Source organism: Centropristis striata, chromosome 13, assembly GCF_030273125.1.
Source record: "Centropristis striata isolate RG_2023a ecotype Rhode Island chromosome 13, C.striata_1.0, whole genome shotgun sequence".
Lineage (NCBI taxonomy): Eukaryota > Metazoa > Chordata > Actinopteri > Perciformes > Serranidae > Centropristis > Centropristis striata.
In genome coordinates, this window is record NC_081529.1 from 34,648,343 (window position 1) to 34,675,903 (window position 27,561).

The 27,561-nt window shown below is 37.6% G+C and overlaps 1 protein-coding gene across 1 annotated transcript in view; it reads right to left on the reverse strand.

Annotated features, from left to right (window-relative positions):
• The window catches only part of cep112 (centrosomal protein 112), a 219,298-nt gene that overhangs the window by 71,545 nt on the left and 120,192 nt on the right, over window positions 1-27,561 (reverse strand). The window contains exon 21 of the mRNA XM_059347126.1: window positions 9,649-9,879. Coding sequence (XP_059203109.1) covers window positions 9,649-9,879 — 231 coding nt within the window. The remainder of the gene's footprint in view (window positions 1-9,648; window positions 9,880-27,561) is intronic.

Below are 27,561 nucleotides of genomic sequence, written 5' to 3' on the forward strand. Positions count from 1 at the left end.
GTGACCGGTGAATTTGACCGGCTTTCTTTAATGTTTTTGTTCCGGGGTTATACGCGTGGGGGGGTTGAGTATGCGTTGTCTTGTCATACATACCGGCGGAAATCCTATTCCAATCACATTATCTGCGTGTCCTAATCAGAGCTGGCGAACTCCAACATTAATCGGACTAACACGTTTACATGCACTTAAGTTGTCCAGTTATAGTCAGATGAAGGCAATCATTTTTTTTTTCAAGTGTCATGTAAATGTACTGAGTGTATTATCTGGTTGCATTCTGCAACCAGAATGCAGATATCTGCATTCTGATCTACTGTAGATCCACCTCCAGTTTGGAGAAGCAGGCAGGAGAACCACTTTGGAAGCTAAGCAATGCACAGCTGTGGATAGGGACAGCAGTAAAACATATTTTAGCCACCTAAAAAAAGGCACACCTAAAAAAATCAATACCAGTTTGAGTTTAAGCTATATTTAGACAGCCCTTTCAAGGGAACTGAAACCATTATATATGCTCTCTTCAAAGCCACAAAAACAACCAAATCAAACAACAAAAACAGACTCCTGGTCACTGCTGTCTTTACCTTGCCATTGGACGGGCCTGTTAAAGTTTATGGAGGGGAAACTGAGCTGTTATTTACTCTCTTTCTAAGCCCACCAGACTCCTTTGACAAAAACAGTCATTTACCGTTTCAGAACACAGGAGTTGGTCGTCTGACACTGCCTCGATTGGTTAGTTTGTTTTTGTGCGAGAGGATATATAATGACCTTAGTTCTCCTTCAGAAAGGGCTCTGACAGTAAGGTAAGGTGGTGAAATTATTCTAAATATAGCTTAAACTTGATCACATATGTTAGCTGGTGCTGCCCCCATCCAGAGCAGTACATTTCTTACCTTTTGTGTTGGTAATCCTGCCAGCTTCTCCAAACTTTTGGGCGTTCACTGACTATAGATAAATACCTCATACAACCTGAAGATGATGTAAATATATATATATATATATAACTATTCCTTTCAGACTTCTCTGTAGTTTGACAAGGACACAAAGGTTCAATATCTAATATATTCACAGCTTTGTTGACACAGTATCATCACTGCTTGCGGAAATTCTTCTTCTTATGTCAATGAAAAGTGATGAAAACAAACACAGGTAGAGATCAACAATGCCAGATGTATTATTGGTCCCATCCGATTAGGAACAGACATCCACACAAACTGATCCACAGAAAAAAGAAGAACAAAGTAACCAACACTGGCAAAGTGAGAAATTGGAAAATCAGCGGTGTGCATGTTTTGCACTAAAAACCTCTTGGGTGGTCTGTTCACGAATGCACAGCTCTAAATATGGAAATGGATTCAACAAGAACACATTGACGACACATTAAGATCCAATCAGTCAAACCACATGTAAGGATGGTCAGGGGTGCATGTGTCCACACATGGAAAATAGTGTGAAAGCAGATGCATCTCCGGCCACATGAAACGATCGCCTAGTCAGCTTTGTGCATGGCGTAACAAACAAAAGTTATACACAGATGATTTTCTTTTGCCAAACAACTTAAATGAGGGTTTGAAGTCTGTGCCCAAGCGGAGGTACCAAACTGCCACCGCAATCCTCTCCTCCAGCTGGATCCCTGATCACAAACAAGTTTTGTTGTTTGCTTTTAAAGCGATGGTCACAGTTGAGGCGTATTATCCACCTCGACTGAATCGAGATTGAGATTGATTGATTGAGAGATTGGATACAAAATAGCCTCAGAAATTAGTGGTGCAACAGTATATAGAAGTCATGGTTCGGTCATGGTTGAATGGGGAGCGTGTCTATGTTCCCCGAGTCCATGGAATTTGGCAGTAATGGTGGGAAAAGTAACAGACCGGGGAACATAGGACCCTTTTTCCCCGCTTTTCCCAAAAAGGGTCCTATGTTCCCCGGTCTGTTACTTTTTCCACCATTACTGCCAAATTCCATGGCAAATAGGCCTAACCCTAACCCTAACCCTGTTTAAAAAGCCAAAAAATGAACTGCAAAGTAACCAGAAAGTAGCTGCTGTGCAAATTTAAGTTTTGGGCTGCTTGAGCTAAGGTGGGCCATTCGACGGTAGGCCTGCTGGACATGCTGAGAGTCTACTGTCGAGATTGATAGATTGCAGGGAACGTAGGAACCTTTTTCTGGAAAAGGGTCCTATGTTTCCCGGTATGTATTGCTACAGGGGAACACAGGACCCTTTTTGGGATAAACGGGGAACATAGGACCCTTTTTGGGAAAAACGGGAACATAGGACCCTTTTTGGGAAAAACGGGGAACATAGGACCCTTTTTGGGAAAAACGGGGAAAATATGACCCTTTTTGGGAAAAACGAGGAACATAGGACCCTTTTTGGGAAAAACGGGGAACATAGGACCCTTTTTGGGAAAAACGAGGAACATAGGACCCTTTTTGGGAAAAACGGGGAACATAGGACCCTTTTTGGGAAAAACAGGGAAAATAGGACCCTTTTTGGGAAAAACGAGGAACATAGGACCCTTTTTGGGAAAAACGGGGAAAATAGGACCCGGCGAACATAGGGGATGACCCCGTTGAATGCATGTTAGCATGTTTGATGCATTTCTATTCAGACAACCAACAATGGTGCTGCAAAAACGACACACCGTCCTCATGGGCCGGGGTTCACAACTCTCTCTGAGCTGAAACCTGCAGGTGGGTCTTCCAGCTCTGAGATTTCATTAGATTTATATTGAGTCATACCATGTGTAAGCCAACCTAACTTATAGAGGAAGAACCACTCAAGTTTTTTGAAGTGCATACACTAGGAGGAAAAAGACACTAATTGCAAGACAGAGGCCTTCAGCTTTCTGATGCTGAACCTGTGTATATGTGCATGTGCATGTGTGTGTGTGTGTGTGTGTGTGTGTGTGTGTGTGGGTGTGTGTCAGAAAAAGAGTGAGCACTTTCATGTCAAGCGAGTCACATGGGACATGGCCAGAGGGACACTGTTGCTGTGACACGGGGAGCAGGGATTGGCTACTGAATGCCAAAAAGCTGCTTTCTCATTGGCTGATGTTTGCCTCCAGGTGGTTTTGTCACGCTTGGTTAGTGTTTGATGAAATGCCCTGTCCCTTTGATCTGAAGGGACACACACATGGAAGTACCACAAATACACACACATATACACACACACGGGCACGGACACACACTTTGCTTTCCTACTATTAGCCTGAGGAATAATCCAAAACTCTTTTTATACACATGCATGTTGACATTTACACCTGCAATTAACCCCTAGAGACCTCTTTTCTTTGCTTCATTTTAACGCTAGATTGAAGATACTGGTATCATATGAGACAAGATAACCTAAGGCATCCATTGGCCACGCCATTTAATGCTAGCTTGCTGGGAAAGGGGCTAAATTACGCTCAAAAGTTTTATGGCAAGGGAAAACTGGCATGGCCATGTTGGCCTTGACCTCTCACCTGGAGATATCTGAATTAAATTCAACTGGTCTTCCCTTTGCAGACATACATCCCATGAAGTTTTGGGCAGAAACCATGCTTTTTCTGCCAGCAGTATAAATATTCTTTTTTATTCTGACCTGTTGTGACCTCTAACAGAAACACAGCTACATGAAACATTAAAACCACAAAACTAGAGAGCTAGAGCATTCAGATGGTGTCTGGCTTTCCTACAGTAGAACATAGAACACACCTCTCTAAAATGTTTTTGACACCAAATCTTTGCATGTTTTTTCTATAGGGCTGTTTCCACTACCGGGCAAACCCCGGAATGAGGCAGGTCTCACTCGCCGAAACGCCCCTAATTTGAATACGAGTCGTCCAGAGCGGGCTTTTGTCGGGACTTTTTTCGTCCCTGTAGAAGAGCAGGATCTTTATTCTCCCCTGAAAAAAGCCTGGTTGCTGATTGGATAGAACGCTAAGCAGGATGTGACGTAGTACTCTACATGACAACAACACCATTTGTAAAAGCTGGCTAAGCAGTGTTTCCAACTTAGCAACTTTGTTGTTAAATTTAGCAGCTTTCCAGACCCCCCTAGCAACTATTTTTCAAGAAAGCGACTAGAGACAAATCCAGCGACTCCTTCTTACTCTTCTTAAGGAGCCGCTAGCGACAGTTAGCTACAGTTAGCTCTGTAGCAGTACAGTGTGTATGTGCTAACAGGCACATACACACTGCTAAATTTAGCACCAAATCATCTCACGAGACATAATTCAGCATATGCGTGGCCTTCATATACTTCCTCCAAAGTGTTCAAACTTTCACATTTGAATAGGGCTTTATCAAAACACAATGTTAATTACAGATTTATGACTAAAAAACATGACAAAACCTAGCATACGGTGCGACCTGTCAGTGTACCATGCATACAATCGATGGTGCAGCATCAGGGGCAATTTGGGCTTCAGTTTCTTGCCCAAGGACACTTTGCACGGGGCGCCTGTAATACCTTGCTTAGCCTGCTGCCCCCGCGACCCGGCCCCAAAAAAAGAAAAGAAAATGGATGGATGGATGGACACTTTGCATGGTCAGGGATCAAACCATCGACCGATCTACCAATTGAGCTACCAGCCCCAGCTGACCCTGTATAGCACTTCAATGTTGCATATAGAATTACTGTTGATCTCCCACTAAAGATCCCTTGTCTCCACCTAAAAAAAATAGCAATGGGTCCTATGTGGCTCTCTAAAACCATAAGAATGAGGACCTGCCAGTGTATGCAGTACATGTGAAGTATGCAGACATACAAAGCACATATACAGTGAGTGTGTGCACCCTTTCGCTTTCACTAAAACACACTTATACACAAGCACACACGCATATCAGTGAACATTTGGACATCTTATCTCTCCAAGCAGATCAAAAAGCAGCGCTCTCGAGACTAAGAGACAATATGAATTCATGGTTCCAGACGCTATTCATGTCCTATCAAACCTGTGGCCTGCTGATCTTTTGTCTCACAGTATCTGAGATCTTGACTATTGATAAGCAGGGAGTGAGTATGATACAGCTGTGTGATGTGAAGAGGCCCGGCACAAAGAGCTTTTCACCACTCACCAAACTTTAAGACCATAAAAGTCCTGCCTATCAAGCACTGTTAGCAAATATGACCCGTGTTTTTTAATGCTAGAGTCATGCAGAGTAGTGTGTGTGTGTGTGTGTGTGTGTGTGTGTGTGTGTGTGTGTGTGTGTGTGTGTGTGTGTTCTTGTACTTCCTACATAGTAAGGACCGGAACGCGTTTTTAACCAGCAGAGTGAGGACATTTATGCAAAGTGAGGACATTTCAGCCGGTCCTCACTTCTTTAAAGGCATTTTAGAGATTTCAGACTTTGTTTTAAGGGTTAAAGGTTACATGATAATGATAATTAACTGAAACTGTATTGTGTGGTTACAAAACTGAAAAAGTTGACAAAGACGAAAATGAAGGACATTTTCACTTTAATTTTAGTTATACATAATGAAGATGGATCAGACAAAGGAAATAAAGGCAGAATTTACTGTGACCTCTTTTAATCTCCCACCCAACAAATACCCCATTACAAATAACTAAAACTAACACCAAAACTAAAGCATTTCAAAAAAATAAAACCTAAACTAAAACTAGCAAACTCACTCTAAAAACTAATTAAAACGACTGAATTGGAAAACAAAAATTCACAACAAAATTAAAACTAAAACTAATGAAAAATAAATAATAATAAAAAATTAAATAATTAAAAAAATAAAATTAAAATAAATGAATGAATGAATGAATGAATACATAAATAAATAAAATCCAAAACTATTATAACCTTGCAAAGGAATTCACTGTTACAATGAGGGTCCTCACAAAGATAGAAGTACTAGAATGTGTGTCTGTGTGTGTGTGTGTGTGTGTGTATGCACGTGTGGTAAGAAACAGTATTCCCACACTTCCTCAAAGCCCAGCCCTGACTTTTGGTAACTCTTTATAGAAAACCCTAATGTTCTGCTGTGCCACAACACAGAGAGAGAGAGAGAGAGAGAGAGAGAGAGAGAGAGAGAGAGAGAGAGAGAGAGAGAGATGGACGGTGCGGTGTGGTGGAGGTGTGGAGGAGAATAAGGAAGTCAGATAAGGAGGTGGTGGTGTGGGTGAGAGGCAGGATTGGTGCTCACTGTAGCCCAGAGATGAGGCTCCTTTATCAGGCACAGAGGCAGCTTCACAGGCCCCTCAGTGGAGCAGAGAGATTGGGAGGTCTCACCCATCACACACACACACACACACACACACACACACACACACACACACACACACACACACACACACACACACACACACTTAGAAAGATAAACTTCAATTGCAACCACCCTACTAACCCCCCAAACCTTCTTCTCAGCCCACCTCCATCACTTTTCCTTCTTTCCTCTTTTCCTTTCTGGTGAGGCTCAAATGTATGGAACTATCTGAACGTCTGATCTTATCTCCTCTGATATTCTGTTTCTCATTATTTCATTCCAACAGCTTCGACTGTCTACTCCCAAAACACCCCCCCACCCTCCACCTCCTCCACCTCCTCCACCCTGTATCCCTCTCTGTCTCTCCCTTAAACGCTTGCGTCTTTGATGGGAATCCATTCATGGATTTAATGGATTTCTCTGGCCCTTTTTTTTTCTTTCCAGGATCTGGGAGATGTGTTCAAAAAAAAAAAAAAAAAAAGAGGAGGAAAAGCTGGCCTGCTCAGGCTCTGCTTCCAAGAGGATGGTGGACTGCAGAGGACAGCATTTCTGTCTGCATCAAAAGAATGAGAAATTTTCAGCTTACAAAACAGGGCGAACTAGTCAATATGGATCTGAGAGCTGGCTGACTTCAATCCCACGTGAAAAAAAAAAAAAACGGGTGCATGAAGATGAAGTAGTGAAACTTTTTCCCTGCCCACTCCGAAGTCAAACTTGGAGACAGATTAGAAAGTAGAAAAAAAACGGGAGGAAAAAGACGTTCAACCTTTGGTGGGTTTTTTTTATTATTTTTTTTTAGAAGCGTGCACTTTCAGCTGACAAAAAGGACGGAGAAATCATTAATCTCTTTCATAAAAAGTGAAACTAGCACATGGCTTAAAGTGTTATCAGTCTTAGTTCAACAGTCAGCATCGCTGCTTTGAATCCACTCCAGATTCCCCGACAACTGCGGGTCATTTTTTCCCAGTGTATAAAAAAAAAAAGAGAGGGAAGAGAGAGGGGGAGGAATTAAAGTGAGCCAAAAAGATAAAATAACTTTTAGCTGCAAAACAGCCTTCACATATCCAAAAAGGAAAAAAAAAATGGAGCTGATAGGAAATAGCGTGATTTCTTCAAATGAGGATTACTCTGTAATAAACACACTCTTTTCCTCGGATCTGTGGCTCTGGTTCTGTGTGCCATATGGAGCCAAAATGGCCGACTGGGTGCTTTGGAGGTCCCTGCATTCCGGGGCTAATGCTGCGCAGCTGGGGCGGGATGGTGTCTAATGAAAAAGGCTCTCTTTGATGGGACCTGCCGAGGGATTAGGTTCTGATCAACACCACCTTAGGTCAGCTTCCTGCTAGACCAGCACAAGATTATGGGTGATTTCCTAGCCGTGGGTCCAGTTTCTGTAGTGATGAGGGGAGCGAATATGAGACAGAAAGAGAGAAAGAAAGAAAGAAAGAAAGAAAGAAAGGGAGGAGGAAGCTCAGAAGTTCTAATTGAAGTACTTCCTGGTTCACTAAGATAGCAGAAAGCAGAGCTGGATAATGGCTCTGCTGTGGTTTCCACTCTGTGACTGAGCTTTAAGTCCAATCCACTAACTAGTGTGTTCATGTCAAAAGGGTATTTCCCTTGACCAAAAGAGTTCATTCATACAAATACATAAGTACATGTAGTGTGGATGCTGATGGCACCATTAGGGCTGTTTCCACTACAGTCTAATACCCAGAATGAGGAGGGTCTCACTCGCCGAAACGCCCCTAATTTGAATACGAGTCGTCCAGAGCGGGCTTATGTCAGGATTTTTGTCATCCCTGTAGAAGAGCAGGGTCTTTATTCTCCCCTGAAAAAAGCCTGGTTACTGATTGGATAGAACGCTAAGCAGGATGTGACATAGTACTCTACACCAGCTATTCTCAACCTTGGGGTCGGGACCCCAATTGGGGTTGCGAGATGATTTCTGGGGGTCGCCAAATCATTTTGGAAGTCAGCTCTGTCTCCACTGTGTTAAAGTGTTCATGTGTTTTAGTCTTTTTGGTCACTTAATATCTTTTTTTTGGTCATTTTCTGTCTTTTTTGGGTCTTTTTTGATCATTTTGTGGTCAATTTGTGTCTTTTTTAATCATTTTGTGTCTTTTTTTTATCATTTTGTGGTCAATTTGTGTCTTTTTTGGTCATTTTGTTTCCTTTTTTTAGTCATTTTCTGTTTTTTTGGTCATTTTGTTTCTTTTTGGGTCATTTTGTGTCTTTTCTGGTCATTTTGTGTCTTTTTTGGTCATTTTGTGTCTTTTTTGATCACTTCTTTTTTGGGTGATCTGAACTGTGCGTGTGAGATTCCGTTCAGTGAGCGGGGGTCGCGGACAACATGCATGTTAAATTGGGGGTCGCGACTCAAAAAGGTTGAGAACTACTGCTGTAGAAGACCAGGGGCTTCTTTCTTTCTCCCCTGAAAAAAGCCTGGTTGCTGATTGGATAGAACGCTAAGCAGGATGTGACGTAGTACTGGACGCCACAACAACACGTGCCATTTGTAAAAGCCAGCGAAGCAGTTTTGCCGACGTTTTAGGAACTTTTCAGACTCCCTTAGCGACTATTTTTCAAGAAAGCGACTGGAGACAAATCCAGCGACTCCTAGAGTCACCAGTTAGACCTTAGTCCATGTTTTTGGACTGCGGGAGTCAGCCGGAGTACCAGGTGAGAACCCAGAAGACCGATTAGACGCCAATATCGATTTTTAAGCATAGCTCGATTAAACTGTGTATGTAAACACACTGACTCAGCATGGGGATAATCACTGCCAAGAGCAGTTTAATTTAATTTGGTGTGCTTCATTCATTCAATCTGTTTTTGATACATTTTTGGGTAATGGTAAAAGTCTATTAATGTCAGTAATGAAAAAAATGTCAGTATGATTTCAGTCAATGTTTAAATAAATCCAACAGGACATGAGATGTTTACGTTAAAACTGTTGGAGTGTTTTCCAGAGATTAGACAGTGATTGAGCTGATGAATACTGGGATGATGATGATGACTTCATTTTTATTAAGAAAGAGTATTTTTGCCACTGTGCTTGGACTCAATTTTGCAGGGATCCATTGATCTTTATATATGTTCATATATCACGCCAACACTGGAACCATTCCCTGAACCAGCGAGGCTTCAACGTCATCGATGACGTCACTCGTCCTTAAAGAAACCAGCCTCGATACGAGCTTCAAAAAAGACTTCCTGGATTTCTCGACACACGATCTGAAGCCTCGTCACACTCCGCCCCATCACTCCCACTACCCGTCCCACTCTCATTCAGAGTGTCTATTTCAGTGTTCTCTGCACCTTTTTCAGCTACTTTCTGATTGTGAGCAAATTAAGGCGTCACTTTTTATGTCGCCTTTGTTCAAAAGTAATTCATCCACATATAGAGGGAATATAGAGTGTATAACGGATCCTGTCCCATCTTCACCCACCTTCTCTTGAGCAGCGTCCTTCTCCTGCTGGTAGTTGTCCTCCAGCTCTCTGCGGATACGCTCCATGTCGGAGCGGAGACGTTCCAGCGACGCCTCTTTCTCCAGGAAGGCCTTCTGTTTCTCCTCCTCCAGGAGTAAAGCCATCTCAGCCAGCTGCTGCTTGTGTTGGGCATGAGCTCCTTGGAGTTCCTCACGGAGACCAGACGACTGGGCCTCCAGGTCTGAGATCACCTGGGAAGAGACGGACAGTAGATTTAGGTTTCAACTAATGTCCTGCAGGCTCCGAGGTGATTTTAGGTTAAGATTGAATTTATTATCATTGAAATGTGGGAGGAAATTGTCTATATTGTTACACAATGACATACATAAATGTAAATGTATTGTATGATGTAGGCAACTTTAATAATTTTGTTAATTGTGTACATCTCCTGATGGATTTATGTCTTAAATCAATGGAGTCTAGGGCTATTATGTCCATTTTTTAATCCCTTTCATGTCTTTATCGTTATTTTGTGTCCTTTTTTGGTCATTTTGTGTCTTCTGTGGGGTTTTTTTTCATTTTGTCCTCTCATTTTGTCGCTTTTTTTTTAATCCATTTTGTGTATTTTGTGTCTTTTTTTGGTCATTTTGTGTCTTTTTGAGTCTTTTTTTTTAGTCATTTTGTGTCTTTTGTGTCTAATTTTGGTCATTTTGTGTCTTTTTGTGTCTTTTTTTGGTCATTTTGTGTCTTTTTTTAGTCATTTTGTGTCTTTTTTTTACTTTCAAAACACTATCATGCTCAATAAAGAATTTTAAATGTGTCAAATGTGAACAAAGGTGTCAAATCTAACATATATGAGGGTTCCATCCAGTTCTATCATTTTATACTAAATCTATTTGAGCTTGTCTCCAGTTTTACTTGGTATATCATCATCAAACTGAAACTGGCCTCATGGAGTTTACAGCCAGAACTTTAGAGGTAAATTTACAGTAGGGCTCCACGCTGCTTTGTTTTCTAGTCTGATGGAGGCAACAAGTCTGGATTATTTGGAGCTCCAGGACACTCCACAGGGTTAACATGTTTAATTAATATACCAATGTAGATTATGTACATATTCCTCTCCGTATTTACAGATTTCTGGCACTCAAAAATGAAAAAAATCTGTCTGGATCAAATTTCCTGACGAATATGGAAGAGAAACAGTAATATATTCTGTAACCTATAAACCCGAAAATAAAGAAAAAAACATATAATAATAATAATAATAATAAATAAATAGATATCTCCAGCTCACACCCCAATACAATTATCCTAACTGTCAATACACTGTATGTTTAAACAGACGCTGAAGAGATGGAGAAACAGTTTCTGAGTGTGTGAAAGTTTGACAAACATGCTTAAATGTTTCTGCTTTTTTAGTTTTTTTGTGTTTGTGCAGGATCTCTGCCAAGGCCTGACCTCTCTCTGTTTGAACTGCTCAGCCTTGACTTTACCCAGAAGAACCTTTAATAGTGCTGCCAGTGAGCGTCAACATTACATAGCAGGAATGCTAATAAGCCCAACCCCTCCACCTCTGAAACAGGAGGAATAAGAGCGGCCTGACACATGCAGTGAACTTACATCTCAAGAGTTGTTGGGAAACGCCAAAAGGAAGAAGATAAGCTGCTGTTTGGACAAAACTGCATCAATTTGCTGCTGTGGTGAAGATTGTTTGCAGCCTCAAAACTGAAGGAGTTGTTTTCTTAATGTACATTTCACATTATTTCAAACTTCATGGAAAAAATAGCTCATAAAAATTAAATTTAAGAGCTGATATCGAGACATTTTTCATGGTTTTCTTGATAAAGATTGACTGTAGATGTAAAAATGACAAAAAAAAGACAAAATGACCAAAAATGACACAAAAATATCAAAATAGAAACAAATTGACCAAAAGTAGATGTAAAAATGGCCAAAAATGACAAAATGACCAAAAATAGATGTAAAAATGACCAAAAACGACAAAATGACAAAAAAAATTGATGCAAAAATGATCAAAAAAGACACAAAATGACCAAAAATAGATGCAAAAATAACCTGGAAAAAAAAGGAAGTTGTTTGGGAAATGCCAAAAGGAAGAAGATAAGCTGCTGTTTGGACAAAACTGCATCAATTTGCTGCTGTGGTGAAGATTGTTTGCAGCCTCAAAACTGAAGGAGTTGATTTCTTAATGTACATTTCACATTATTTCAAACTTCAGGCATCAGTGTGAGGACATGCTGTGTTTGCGATCACGATATGACATGTGCCATCTACAGTCATGGAAAAAATTATTAGAAAAAAATATTATTTCTTGTATATTTTAATGCCTGGTACAACTAAAGGTACATTTGTTTGGACAAATATAATGATAACCACAAAAATAGATGATAAGAGTTTATTTTAAGAGCTGATATCTAATCATTTAACATGGTTTTATTGATAAAGATTGACTGTAGATGTAAAAATGACAAAAAACACACCATAAAATGACCAAAAGACACAAAATGAACAAAAATAGATGCAAAAATGACACAAAATTATCGAAATAGAAACAATTTGAACAAAAATAGATGCAAAAATGACACAAAATCATCAAAATAGAAACAAATTGACCAAAAATAGATATAAAAATGATCAAAATGAAAAGAAAAAGAGAAAAGAAAACAATAAAACTCTAGTAATTTTTCCATGACTGTATTTTTGGTAATTTCTACATCTATTTTTGTTCAATTTGTTTCTATTTCGATAATTTTGTGTCATTTTTTGGTCAGTTTTGCATCTATTTTTGGTCATTTTGTGTCTTTTGGGGTTTTTTTGTGTTTTTTTTTAGTCATTTTTACATCTACAGACAATCTTTATCAAGGAAAACCATGGAAAATGTCTCAATATCAGCTCTTAAAATAAACTCTTATCAGCTATTTTTGTTGTTATCATTATATTTGTCCAAACAAATGTACATTTAGTTGTACCAGACATTAAAATGAACAAGAAAACAAAGGTCTAATATTTTTTTCCATTCCATGACTGTATGTTACATGTAGTAATCATATCTTCACTGTGCTCCAAAAGCAAATGCATAACACAAAATCACACAAAGTTATCTGAATGATCTTATTATACCGGTATAATATGATCATTCTCTACAATTCACAACAAGCAAAAAAAAAAAAACCCATTGTAGTGAAGTGTAGGTGAGTGTCTGAAGCATTGCAGCTGCAGTGTTTCACACTTCCTTACCTATATTGCACGTATTCCCAAGCTATTGCACATCCTCATTACTCTGCTTGGTTTACTTGCTTTTTATTTCTTACTGTGGTTTGCACTGTGTGCCCCCCCCCCACCCCCCCCTCGCCCCCCCTCCCCTCAAAAGCCTGGGCATCCCAGGACAACGCCATGTTAAGGCAATCAGACAGAAAGTGTCTGAAGTCTTTTTTAGCGGGCACTGGGGAGAATCAAAGAGACTTCAAAGGAGTGTCACAAAAACAGGCAGATGCTGTGGCTCAGTGTTAGACTGCCTCCAACGCTGGCACACACACACACACACACACACACACACAGACAAACAGACACACACATGGTTGAGCTGTCACACACACATACAATGGCATGCAGCACATTCTGAGAGAATATAAGGTAAAAAAACACAAACACACGCAATCCTGTCTTTCTGTGTCTGTCCCACTCTGCTGTCTCTCCACATTACCCGTCTCACTGCTCCTCTGCTGCCTTCAAGGCCAAGCCGCTATTAGATGTGAGCCCCGGAGAGTCTTTAATGTATAATTCTCTCTTTAACAAATGTTGGATGATCTGCCTTCCCCTAAAAAATATTTTAATAAGTGAGGGTATAATCTAGCAGAACAGAGGCGTCGCTGGTGACACTTTAGGAACTTAAAGAGGCCAAAAGAGCCAAAAGTAGAGGAGAGTTTCTCCTCAGGAAGGAAAGAGAGCAGCAACATGTTAGCAGCTGATGTGACCAAGCAGGAGGGTGTCGGATTAGAGCAGATGTCTCAAACTGGCGGCCCGCGGGCCAATTTTGGCCCTTGTGACGATATTTTGTGGCCCCCACCTTGATATGAAAGTTTAATGTGAGTTTTATATGAATGGCACTTTACCGTGTTGTGTGTGGAAGGTCCCTTTAATTACTTTTTTTGCCATTTTGTGTCTTTTTTTGGTCATTTTGTTTCGTTTTTAATAATTTTGTGTCTTTTTTGGTAATTCTGTTTCTTTTTTGGTCATTTTGTTTCTTCTTTAAGTAATTTAGTTTATTTGGTCATTTTGTGTCTTTTTTGAGTAAGTTTGTGTAATTTTTTTGGTCATTTTCTGTCTTTTTTTTTAAAAACAATTTTGTGTCTTTTAAAATAATTTTGTATCGTTTTTGGTTGTAATTTTGTGTCTTTTTTTGTAATTTTGTTTCTTTTTTAAGTAATTGAGTTTCTTTCTGTCATTTTGTGCCATTTTTGTGTCATTTTTTAAATAATTTTGTGTCTTTTTTGTAATTTTGTGTATTTTCTGTGTCATTTTGTGACTTCTTAATAATTTTGTGTCTTTTTTGGTCATTTTGTGTTTTTTCCTGTCATTTTGTGTCATTTTTGGTAATTTTCTATCATTTTGTGTCTTTTAAAAAAAATAATTTTGTGTCTTTTTGGGAAATCTGTGTATTTTTTGGTCATTTTGTGTCTTATTTGTCATTTTTTGTCTTTTTAAAGTAATTTAGTGTTTTTTCTGTCATTTTGTGTCTTTTTTTTAGTAATTTTGTGTCTTTTTTTGGTCATTTTGATACTGCCTCCAGCGGCCCCCAGGTAATTTGGGTAATTTGGTAACTGCCCTTTGCAAGCTGTGTTCTGGCGGTTTACAGCAGCATCCTTCATGGACTGAACAGGATGTGCTGGTAATAAAACTTTATTTGATTACAACCACAACAAAGCTGCCCCTCCTATCATTGTCATATAATATGAAAACCTCCCACGTAGGAAGAATACCAATTATGTTTTCATGACGAGTGTCCACATGTTTTACAAGAAGGATCTCCATGTTGGAGTCACTTCTGACAAAACACACACAACAAACAATAAAGAGGGAAAATGGGTCATTTCTCATTTCAGTACATCTGCAATTATTGTGCTTGTGTGATAGCATAAGAGAGTGATGTCATCCCCATAAAAAAACGGCATTACATGAAGGTGACATAACTATAAACAGGCGAAACCTTTCTCACAGCAGATATTTATGGCTTGGCAAACACAAGTGTAACTAATAACATTTATAATAGCTGTTTTCCATCTTGGCATGTCAGTGCCAGCAGCCTGTTATGGTGCATGTTGGCTCACAGGCACACCTAAATGGAGCAGACCTATAATTAATCTGATTACGCTAGTTACACCTGCTTTTACTGCTTTGACACCTCGAATGACTGCGGTTACAAAATACAGTTTGCATGCATTAGCATGACAGGTGGAGAAGTTTGAGCTTAATAATACAAACTCAGTTGATACGACGAATTCTGGACAAATAATGAAGCAGACAACAACTAAAACATCTCTCTGTCTGTGCATTTATATTTTATTGTTACTTTTAATCTAAGTCCTTTGCTATCAGTTTAAAGGTCCATTCTGACCTCCTGAGTGTGTAACAGTCAGCTTCAAGCCAGAGACTCCTTGGAAAGTAACAACTTGATACTTTGGTATTTGTCAGAAAAGACACAAAATTACCCAAAAAAGAATTAAATTGATCACAAAATGACACAAAATGATCAAAAAAGACACAAAATGATCAAAAAAGACACAAAATGGCCAAAAATGACATAAAATTAAGCAAAACAGGAATTGACCACAAAATGACAAAAAATGACCACAAAGTCACAAATTGACAAAAAAAGACACAAAATGACCAAAAAAGAAACAAAATGACTAAAAAAAAGGCACAAATTGACCACAAAATGATAAAAAAAGACCAGAAAAGACACAAAATGACCAAAAAAGACACAAAATGACAAAAAAAAGGAAACAAAATGACCCAAAAAGACACAAAATGACCAAAAAAAGACACAAAATGACCCAAAAAGACACAAAATGACCAAAAAAAGACAAAAAACACATTAACACATGAACACTTTAACACAGTGGAGACAGAGCTGACTTCCAAAATGATTTGGCGACCCCCAGAAATCATCTCGCGACCCCAATTGGGGTCTGGACCCCAAGGTTGAGAATAGCTGCTCTGTGGTACGGTGTTGCCCTCAGACAACATTCCCAATTTTGGGAATTTCTGTCAGATTTCTACAATGCATGTTTTTGAGTGATGTGATACTTTAAAAAGAGGGAAGAGTCTAGGGAACCAATAGCAAAGCTTTAATCTGTCACATGACCTTCAGGAGGCCATATTGAAACACTATTTTTTAGACTTTTACAAAGGAAACAGCTTTGCCATTTTGCGCCACAAAAAAATCACTCAAAACATAATTTCCTGCCTCTTTTCCATCTAGAAAAAAAATATTCCTACTGATAGGAGAGAAAAGCTTCATTTCTGATAGTTTCATCCACTTAGACTGTTGTAGACATTCATTTCAATGGGTCGTTGGTTCAATGGTTCAATGGTTCCTACAGGCAACATTCACAAAAGTGTTCTTAAGACAAAACTTAATTCTTAAGAGAAAAGACAAGATGTTCCTAAGAATGTTCTTAAATGATATTCACCTTTTTTTATAGAATTGTTGTATGTCTTAGGAACTTCTTAGTTTTCTCACTTAGGGCATTCTTAGATTTTTAACTTAAGATCACTAGATCATAAACATCATACACTAAATATTATAGAAATCAAGTAAAGTAGAGAAGTAAAGGAGTAAATCCAAACAAGACTTTTCTTTCCACTGTATCTGTTTTCAGACTGCTGAGGGATTCTCTTAAAGAAGAAATATGAGAAGAAATCTAAGAACTTTGTTTTCAAGAATCTCATTTGTTCTCAAGTTCTATCTTAGGAAAAAACTTAAGAAGAAAGTTAAGAAAAAAGCTAAAGAAAAGATAAGAATTTCTTCATGAATACCAAATCTTCTTAAATTGTGTCTTAAGAGCAGAGTTAAGAAAAAAGTGGTACTTAAGAAGCGTTTTTTTCTTAAGAATGCTTTGTGAATCTGGCCCCTGGTCCTCATGCTGCACTGCAAAAAAGGTGTTTAGTCTAAAACCAGATAAAAACAGTAAATCTGAGGGAAATGATCTTGCTGCATGGACAGATAATTTACCTTGACAAGATTTATTAAATTAAGATTGTTAAATCCAGAAATAAGCATGTTGAACGCTTAAAACAAAAAATTAACTCTTAAAACAAGATAAATTATCTAACACTTCTAAATCTAAAGTTTTTATTTATCTTGGTAAGAAACAAATAATTTGCAGTGTGCTACTCTGCTCGGGCAATAATAATAATAATTTAAGAAATCTTGTCAAGGTAAATTATCTGTCCATGCAGCAAGATCATTTCCCTCAGATTTACTGTTTGATCTGGTTTTTAGACTAAACACCTTTTTTGCAGTGTGGACCTGATTTGAATATTCAACAGAAACAAATGTTACACAAGAAAGTATTTGTGCTGGAAAAGGGGGAAATGCGCCATGCTGTATTTAAAATCCATTAACCACATTATGCATGCATGTATATATATATATGTATATATATATATATATATATATATATATACAGTACAGGCCAAAAGTTTGGACACACCTTCTCATTCAATGCGTTTTCTTTATTTTCATGACTATTTACATTGTAGATTCCCACTGAAGGCATCAAAACTATGAATGAACACATATGGAATTATGTACTTAACAAAAAAAGTGTGAAATAACTGAAAACATGTCTTGTATTTTAGATTCCTCAAAGTAACCACCCTTTGCTTACTAGAATATAAGACATGTTTTCAGTTATTTCACACTTTTTTGTTAAGTACATAATACCACATGTGTTCATTAATAGTTCTAATGAATTTACAATGTAAATAGTCATGAAAATAAAGGAAAAACATTGAATGAGATGGTGTGTCCAAACTTTTGGCCTGTACTGTATATACATATATATATATAGCAATATTACAGACAATAATAACCAAAAGCACCCCACTTTCCTTAAAAGATAAATAATGCATAAGTGTTTAGAATCATATATATATATATATATATATATATATATATATATATATATATATATATACATATATATATATAAAACATCTGCATTATTGTGTGATGTGTGAGTGAATTTAGGTGAGGAGTATTGTAATGAATGTTTTACTGTCGTCAGCCAGATAAAAAAGCATCTGGCAGAAATCCAACTTTTTTCTTCATAAAGTATGAAAGGAAAAATGGATATAATGATCCGTTCTAATAATAAAAAAAGATATTCAAACACACAGCCAGCATGAAATAACATGGGGAATGAATGCATGTTGTGCATTATAAGGTGTTTATATGTTATATGCATCAAGGGTTAAGTAATCCATATATATATATATATATATATACAGTACAGGCCAAAAGTTTGGACACACCTTCTAATTCAATGTTTTTCCTTTATTTTCATGACTATTTACATTGTAGATTCATCAGAACTATGAATGAACACATATGGAATTATGTTCTTAACAAAAAAAGTGTGAAATAACTGAAAACATGTCTTGTATTTTAGATTCCTCAAAGTAACCACCCTTTGCTTACTAGAATATAAGACATGTTATTTCACACTTTTTTGTTAAGTACATAATTCCACATGTGTTCATTCATAGTTTGATGAATCTACAATGTCAATAGTCATGAAAATAAAGGAAACACATTGAATGAGAAGGTGTACTGTATATATATATACATACATATCAATATTACTGACAATAATAACCAAAAGCAACCCACTTTCCTTAAAAGATAAATAATGTATAAGTGTTTAGAATCATATACATATATCTATAAAACATCTGCATGAATGTGTGATGTGTGAGTGAATGTAGGTGAGGAGTATTGTAATGAATGTTTTACTGTTGTCAGCCAGATAAAAAAAGCATCTGGCAGAAATCCAACATGTGATGTATGCACATAGTAAATAACAGTCAACACATCACAGAGCACAGAGTCACTGATGACTCCAGACATGATCAATCGATCTCCATCAGCTAGAGTTTCTAACGTAAATAGCCGGATGAGCGTTACATGGGGAGATGTGATGGAATCAGTGGGATCTGCTACTGGGAACCACTTGACGAAGCCAAATCTGAAGGAGCAGTAATCATTTGGTAAATGACAATAGAGGAGCAGGCTGGAGGAGCTGTCTGCCTTGTTCTCCTCATCAGAAATCCTCTCAGCTTTGACTCACTCTGTCATCACCCTCTTCATTTGACTCGTCTTAATCACGTACTCGGGATTGAAACGCTTTGAAAAATTGACAGCATCATTATTTAGTCCATCACGACCCAGAAGAAAGACCTCACAAGGCTCCTTCGCTCTCTTTCATGCCGTTTGAAGTCCAGATGGCGGCTACGTTTCCTTTAGAAAAAGACATAATTAATCTGAAAATAATACCTATAAATGAGTTTTTGAGGAGGAGCTGGTGCTGTTTGCAAAATAACACGGGCTCCGTATGAATTTATGATGCTTGTCCTAGTTGGAAAAGTCAAACTCTGACTGATGTTTAACAACTGGAAGGCCTCACACACACACACACAACATGAACATTAAGAACAATAGCAAACTGTTTTATCACATAACACAAAGAATCCTCATATTCTCTGAAAATGCTTAATTTTGTAGATAATATTAAATGAGTCCTACAATGGTTTAAAGTATGGGTCTCAAACTCACGACATGCGGGCCAATTGTGGCCCTCGTGATGATATTTTGTGGCCCCCACCTTGATATGAAAGTTTAATGTGAGTTTTATATGAATGGCTCTTTACTGTGTTGTGTGTGGAAGGTCCCTTTAATTTAATTTTTAATTTTAATCTCATTTTGTGTCTTTTTTCAAATAATTTTGTGTCTTTTTTTCAAATAATTTTGTGTCTTTTTTAATAATAAGTAATTTAGTGTTTTTTAAATTCATTTTGTGTCTTTTTTTGGTCATTTTGTGTCTTTTTTTTTTTAGTAATTTTGTGTCTTTTTGAAAATATTTTTGTGTCTTTTTTTAAAAATAATTTTGTGTCTTTTTTAATAATAAGTAATTTAGTGTTTTTTTCAGTCATTTTGTGTCTTTTTTTGGTCATTTAGATACTGCCTCCAGCGGCCCCCAGGTAATTTGAGCCATGGTTTAAAGAGAAATAGAAAATTATGAGTGGAACAAACATTGGAACAAGTCTTCCTATACTATGTTAAACATATTTGTCTTCCATTTTAATTATAGCTAAAGTTCAATTAAAAGTTTAACAAATGCTGATGTTTCCAAAGTGAGTGAGTAATCACATTTAATAATTACTTTCTCAATATTGACTAAAATAAGCGTGCATATGATTGGTACCATAATGGTGCAGCCCTAGTGTAACTAGTGATGGATCCTCACAGTCTATAAAAACTCTTCTGTCCTCTGGGGGGCATTGATCAGCTGACAGAACAATAAAGAAACTGGCTGCAGGCAAACAGGACATTTCATCATCTGGACGGACAAACGAAGGCCTCCTTTCATACTGTAGTATTTTAAAAAACAGTTAAACAAATGGTTTATTTTGTTAAAAAAGAACATTCAGGTCAACATGGGTGGGAGTTGTGAGTTAATCCTGTGAGTCGGTGGGATGCCAAACACACACACAGCAGGGCTCAAATCCAGCAGCTTAAAGCCGGGGTAGGCCGTTTTCTGGAAATGGCAAAAAAGAAAAAAAACACAAACAAAAAGGCCAGAATTAAAAAAATAGAGCCCTCCTCTAGCAGCAGCAGAGAGCCTTTGGCTACAGGTAGCAGGAGGCTAACCTGTTAGCAACATTACCATCCATCTCCAAAAAAAAAGAAGGTTATTATAGTTAACGAAATAACGAAAACTAGAATTGAAAAAAACATTTTTGTTAACTGCAATATAAATAAAAACACTGTATTTCGTGGTTACAAAACTAACTAAAATTATAGTGAAAATGTCCTTTGTTTTCGTCTTTGTCAACTTTTTTCACACGTAAACCTTATTGGTTGATATAAAATCTATTTCATCTATCTGGTTTAATGACTTAATAAACTTATTGGGGCTGAGATGGATCAGACAAAGGAAATAAAGCAAATATAAATAAAACATTAATTGTGACTTTTTAAAATCTCGCACACAACAAATTTCCTGTTACAACAATACTAAAACTAACTAAAAATAAAAACGAATTAAAAACTAGCAAACTCACTCTAAAAACTCATTTAAACTAACTGAATTTGAAAACAAAATAAAAAAAAAATCACAACGAAATTAAAACTAAAACTAAAACTAATGAAAAATCCAAAACTATTACAACCTATATTATACCGTCCTTTAAAAACACTTTGCTGATTTTGACACATTTTATTGGGTTTATTGTCAGACTCTCTATTTGATAAGTCCATCTTGATTTGTCTGAGATGCTTTGCAGGGCAGACAGCTGTTGCAAATATTGCAATAACAACTTTTTCTGCAGGATTTCCAGCCATTGAATCAGACTTTCACCATCTGAAGGGACGTGCACGCGCATCTACGGTTATATAACAGCCGATTCCTGTAGTGACCTACGATTGGCCAAAGTCTCCCATATGGGGCTAGATTTTCTAACAGGAGGTACAGAAGACTAGTTTTCTGTCAGACCACTAAACCCTCTGGAGTCCACGAAAGCGCCGGAGCACGACTTCTTCATAAGGTCAAAAAAAGACACAAAAATGTCCAAAAAAGACACAAAATTACCACAAAAAAAAGACACAAAAAGACACAAAATGACTAGAAAAAAGACACAACAGACACAAAATGACCAAAAAAGACACAAAATGACTGAAAAAAGACACAAAATGACCAAAAAAGACACAAAAGACACAAAATGACCAAAAAAAGACACAAAATGACTGAAAAAAGACACAAAATAACAAAAAAGGCACAACAACAGACACAAAATGACCAAAAAAAGACACAAAAAAGACACAAAATGACAAAAAAGACACAAAATAACTAAAAAAAGACACAAAAAAGACATGAAAAGGTTTTCAAAAATGGACAAAATAGTGCAAGACTCTATAGAGTTAAATTACAAGGTTAATATGGATTGCTGCCAAAAAAAAAAAAAAACAACTATAGCTTTAATTCATAATTCCTTCATTGGGGACATAAATTAGGGCACGAACAGTAAAATAAATGATAACTTGGAGTGTAAATGCTGACCAATAAAAGCTCCATGTACACAACACATGTGTCATTTTAGCCTTTTAATGTGTAGCAGCTACACAGTGGGTGAGTTTTTTTGGTTAACACAATCTGGTGGAACGAGGACAACGTGTCCCAGCGTGTGTGTGTGTGTGTGTGTGTTTTATTTTAGCTCTTCCTTCCAATTGCTGCTACGACTCATTGGCTCTCATTCTCAAACACAAGGCAAGAGTCAGGAATGCTATTTATTAGTGTCCCGCCACATCAAGGGGATGAGTGGGTATTACTCATCCTCTGAGTGTGTGACTGACATTTGCTGTTCACTTCGCCAACTTCCGAGCTGCAACTGTCCCTGCAACTGAATCCAGGAAAAGACTGAGAGACAGAGTGAGGAGGAGGAGAAAGAGAGGCAGAAATAATGAGGCCTGGGTTCAATCGCCCAGGCAGACGTTTGTGTTGTCTGTTAACCGACATGTCTCTTGATGATCACGTCTTTGTCCATCTGACCCATGTGGTGGGAGTGTGTCCTTTATGAAAGTCCTCCCAGGAGCACAAGAGAAATGAAAGAAAAGAAGCTGTGGCATTTGCTTCACAGGAAATGCTCTGTATACAGCAACAAAAATGCTCTTTTTCAAAATTCAATTAATATTTTTATGACTTTTACAGGCCCAGAAAGGCTACCGCCCCTCTTGATTTTAAGGGATGTAATAAATCTAATGTGTTAAATATAGATGAGTCAGCATTTAATTCATTAGTGGGACAAAAACAACTAAATCAGGGCTACTTTAAACGATTATTCATTTATTTAAATAGAAAGATCACTATAGAAAAGTTTAAAAATAAAGGCTATATCGCGAGAATAAGGACATGTTTAACATCCCTCCTGCAGTATACACAGGTAACCTCACCTAGTGGTAACCTCACCTAGCAGTAACCTCAGCTAGCGGTAACCTCACCTAGTGGTAACCTCACCTAGCAGTAACCTCACCTAGCGGTAACCTCACCTAGTGGTAACCTCACCTAGCGGTAACCTCACCTAGTGGTACCCTCACCTAGCGGTAACCTCACTTAGCGGTAACCTCACCTAGTGGCAACCTCAACTAGTGGCAACCTCACCTAGCGGTAACCTCACCTAGCGGTAACCTCACCAAACGGTAACCTCATCTAGTGGTAACCTCACCTAGTGGTAACCTCGCCTAGTGGTAACCTCACCTGGCGGTAACCTCACCTAACAGGGAGATGAAAATGCTGAATATCTCAAAAAGAAAAAGAGAGGGTACCATGAAAGTCACATTGAGTTCGGCTACATAGAAGCAACGGACAATGGGGGGGTCGCCAAAGTTTACAGTGGTAAAAATGTGGGTCCCTCAAGAAAAAGGTTGGGAACCACTGTGCTAAGAAATGATTCAAGGAGCCTGTAAATGTGACAGTAATATAAAGATATGCATACTAAATAAAAATGATGAATATCATCATGATGAGTATCTGAGTTGACTACCAGCAGGAATCTTTGTGTAAAATATCCACAAATAAATTAAGTTTACTTCTTCATAATAAATTAATATTTGACTCACAGATTACATGGTTTAAATATCTGTAATAATAAGTGTAAAATCAGTCAGTACAACACATTTTTTTTAAGTAAATCATAAGCAAATTTGCAGGTATATCCTACAAATGTTTTCAATTATATTTACTCAGTTTGTTTAGTGATTTCTACTCAGGTTTTCCATATGGTTAACATAATATTTCAGTTACATTTTACTCAATTTATGTGGTAATTGAGCCAAAAAGTCAATTCATCCAGACGAACTTGAAAATATTACTTAAATTTACTCATTACTCATGTTTTGTTTGACCAATTTGTAACAATGTTGCACTGATTGAATTATAAGTAATATGCAGTATACATTTCTATCAGGGAGATGGAGTAAACAACTCTGGTAATGCAAAAGTGTTTAATAATAAGTGACTTTGCTCAGTGGAGAAAAAAAAAATCTCATCTTTAAAACATGTCTGCTGCTGGAGTGTCAGCTTCTTGTCATTTTAAGAGCACATCCACACAGGAAGTCAAACCAGATCACATCCTCCACCACTTCCACAATCCTCTCAATCCTGTCCTCCATCTTTTTTTCCAAGGCCTGAGTGAAAAAAAAAATCTTGATTTCTGCCGCTTTAACATCTGACATTAGGCAGCTCGTCTGATCTCGACTCGAAACGCCGCACGAGCAAAAAAACAGGAACTGAGAATATGAGATGAGCGCTGGGGAAGTTTGTTTTCTGTCACCTCCTGAGATCCTCAGATTTGTCAAACGACGCGTCATTTTGACACCAGTAGGACAGCATGTTATCAGCAGAAGTGTCCTGTTGTGACGGCATCTCCCAAAAAACCAAATAACACACTAGCTGGGTGCCATCGGGGCTGTGAAAGACATTTCCCAAAAATATTAGACAAGGGAACATTAACCCTCTGGGGTCTATGATCACGAGAAGTTTAACAAAAAAACATTCAACAATGACACTCCCAGGTCATGTAAAACCAAAGATATGATAATAAGATAAGATAATAATCATAATATATAATTTCGCACAGTTTGTTTTGAAGAGTTGCAGCTAATAAGGAAAAAACGCCTATAAATATACATGTTTTTATGGGACTTTTTTTGTACATAGTTTTATTATATTTAAATTTTTACCTTTTTATATGTTCATATTTGTATCCGATGTTTACATTTTCAAGTTCCAAAACAGTTCATTGAGCATATTTGTGGTTTTTGTTGTAGTAAATAGTATCATTTTTCAACTCGGATTTCATGTGTATTTTTGGGTTCAATATGTTGATAAAGTAGGTTAAATCGAAAAAATTATTGTCAGATCATATAGGTGAAGGAATAATGGATACCAAATATGGGTATAGAAAACATTTTTTATGTGCTACATGGAGGGCAAAATCAAAAGTATTCAAAAACGGCCAAAATAGGCAAAAAATACAGCTTTTCCTCAATAGTTTTTCTTTCTGAAGACATTTTAAACACTATGCAGTATAGTAGTTTACTAGTATGGGGGTCTATAAAATAAAAGCACCAAGATTAGCAATGCACCAACTCTATTCGCCTCCTCAACTCAATATAAGTGATGCACTAACTTTTAACTGCTCTTAATTTTTTTTTTTCTCTCTTATTCTATTAGTCAGGCGGTTTAGATAAATAAAGGGGACACGCCGGACAAAAGCACCACATTTTTTCCATGTTCTCTATATCCAAATAATAACCATGTGCTTACCACTTGTTTGTTTGTTTGTTTGTTCGAGTTTCTAAGCTTGTTCAATGTTTATTTAGAGCAGTTCCTTTGTTAAGTGCTCTGTTTACTTCAACATAAGTGATGCACTAACTTTTTAACTGCTCTTAATTGTCTTTTTCTTCTTTTTTTCTTCTATGTTTTAACTGCATTCTCAACTGCTGTATGTTTTTAATTAAATTCTGTATCTTTACGGTGAGCCGAAGGCAAATTTCCACCATGGTGGATAATAAAGATTTATTGTATTGTATTGTATTATAAGTTTCAATTTTGGGTAGGAGCCACTTCATTAAGATTGCAGTTTGGAGATGGCAGCCATATAAAATCTATGAGAACCAATATATCTTCGAAGCCACTCAGAAGGTCAATATTGGTGTCAAAATCTACATTTTCTGGGTCAAAGAATCATTTAAAGCTATTGAGAATATCACTTGATGATTATTATAATAGGTCATAAACAGTGCATGTATTCTGAAAAATTGATAACATGCACTAAAGGTGCAAGTGTCTGTGGTGCAAGGTGCTCATGCATGGCACACTGGAATTAATAAATAATAATAAAGTTGAATTAAATGTATTCATGTTATCAATTTTTCAGAATACATGCACTGCATATGACCTATACTAATATATGTCAGAACGCTTAGGAACTGAGTTGGAAATTAAGTTATATATATTGCCAAAATGAACATCAAATAATCATCGAGTGATATTTTTAAGAGCTTTAAATGATTCCTTGACCCCAAAAATGTAGATTTTTACACTAAAATTGACCTTCGTAGTGGCTTGGAAGATATATTGGTTCTCATAGACCTTATATGGGTGCCATCTCCGATCCAAAATCTTGATGAAGTGGCGCCCATCAAAAATTGAAACCTATAGTGATAGAGAGCATGTGGAAAATATGTGGTGCTTTTGTCCGGCGATGTTTTAACTGCATTCTCAACTGCTGTATGTTTTAATGAAATTCTGTATCTTTAATTTCCACCATGGTGGATAATAAAGATTTATTGTATTGTATTGTATTGTATTGTATTGTATGCAACAGGGGGCCATTTTCATCCTTAGTGGGAGAATCTCTTCTAGTTTCTCTGTTATGATCTAAAATGTTTGTCATTATCAAAAAATTTAGAACTTCGAGAGTCTTTTAAGTCATCAGATATTGTTGCATTTTGCAAGAAAAATACTTTCACCCTTTATACAGTGCAAAAAAACACTTTAAACAGAAAAAAATCAGGTGTTTTTGTAAATGTAATTGTTCTCTTAAATGCCGATAAAGCCTGGACATTTTAAACGCTATGCAGTATAGTAGTTTACTAGTATGGCGGTATGAAATGGCTTCTAGCGGTCTATAAAATAAATGCACCAAAGATTACCAATGCAATGCAACAGGGGGCCATTTTTTTATCCTTAGTGGGAGAATCTCTTCTAGTTTCTCTGTTATGATCTAAAATGTTTGTCATTATCAAAAAATGTAAAAGCTCGAGAGTCTTTTAAGTCATCAGATATTGTTGCATTTTGCAAGAAAAATACTTTCACCCTTCAAAAAAGGTGAAAAATAAATAAATTCAAGTGTTTTTGTATATGTAATTGTTCTCTTAAATGCCGTTAAAGCCTGTATTTGGTGGTGACAAAATAAAACAGAAACATTTGGCGTTATGTCCGACTTCTTCGCCGGTCATTTGGTGCGAACACATTTTATCCACAAACTCAACATATGTCTGTCTGTCTGTCTGTCTGGCTGGACCCCGGTCTCCAGCCGATGGCCAATAAACTAAATTCTGTGCATGTTGACAATGTCCCATTTCATGTGGAAGCCCGAGGAGTCAAACACATCCCCAGCTGGGGGCTCGTTTTTCAAATGGCTCCCCCACAGAGCTCCAAGCTAGCCCAGGCTGGAGAGAGGCGAAGACAGAGCGAGGAGCTCTGAGATGAAGACCTGCTGCTGGTTTGGCTAAATGGTGACAGAATGGAGCTTTCATTGCCAGGGACGTCCATTAATATAGACCCAAATGTCAAACACTCATTGTGGCCGTCTATGCTGGAATAAGAGAATAACCAGCGTTTTCCGGAGGGAGATGGCTACCTGCGGTGAGAGGAGAATGCCATGCAGAGATACACTTCGCTGGGAGTACAGCAGGGCGCTTGATGCCGGTCCACGACCGTACAGCGGAAAATAAAAGAGAGATCCGACCCGGGGTTTTTGGGAATAAAAGCTTGGCGCTCAACGGAACAGATTCTTTCTCCTTCATCTGGCTACCTGTGGTTTCTGGGTTTCAAGTCTTTGCTCTT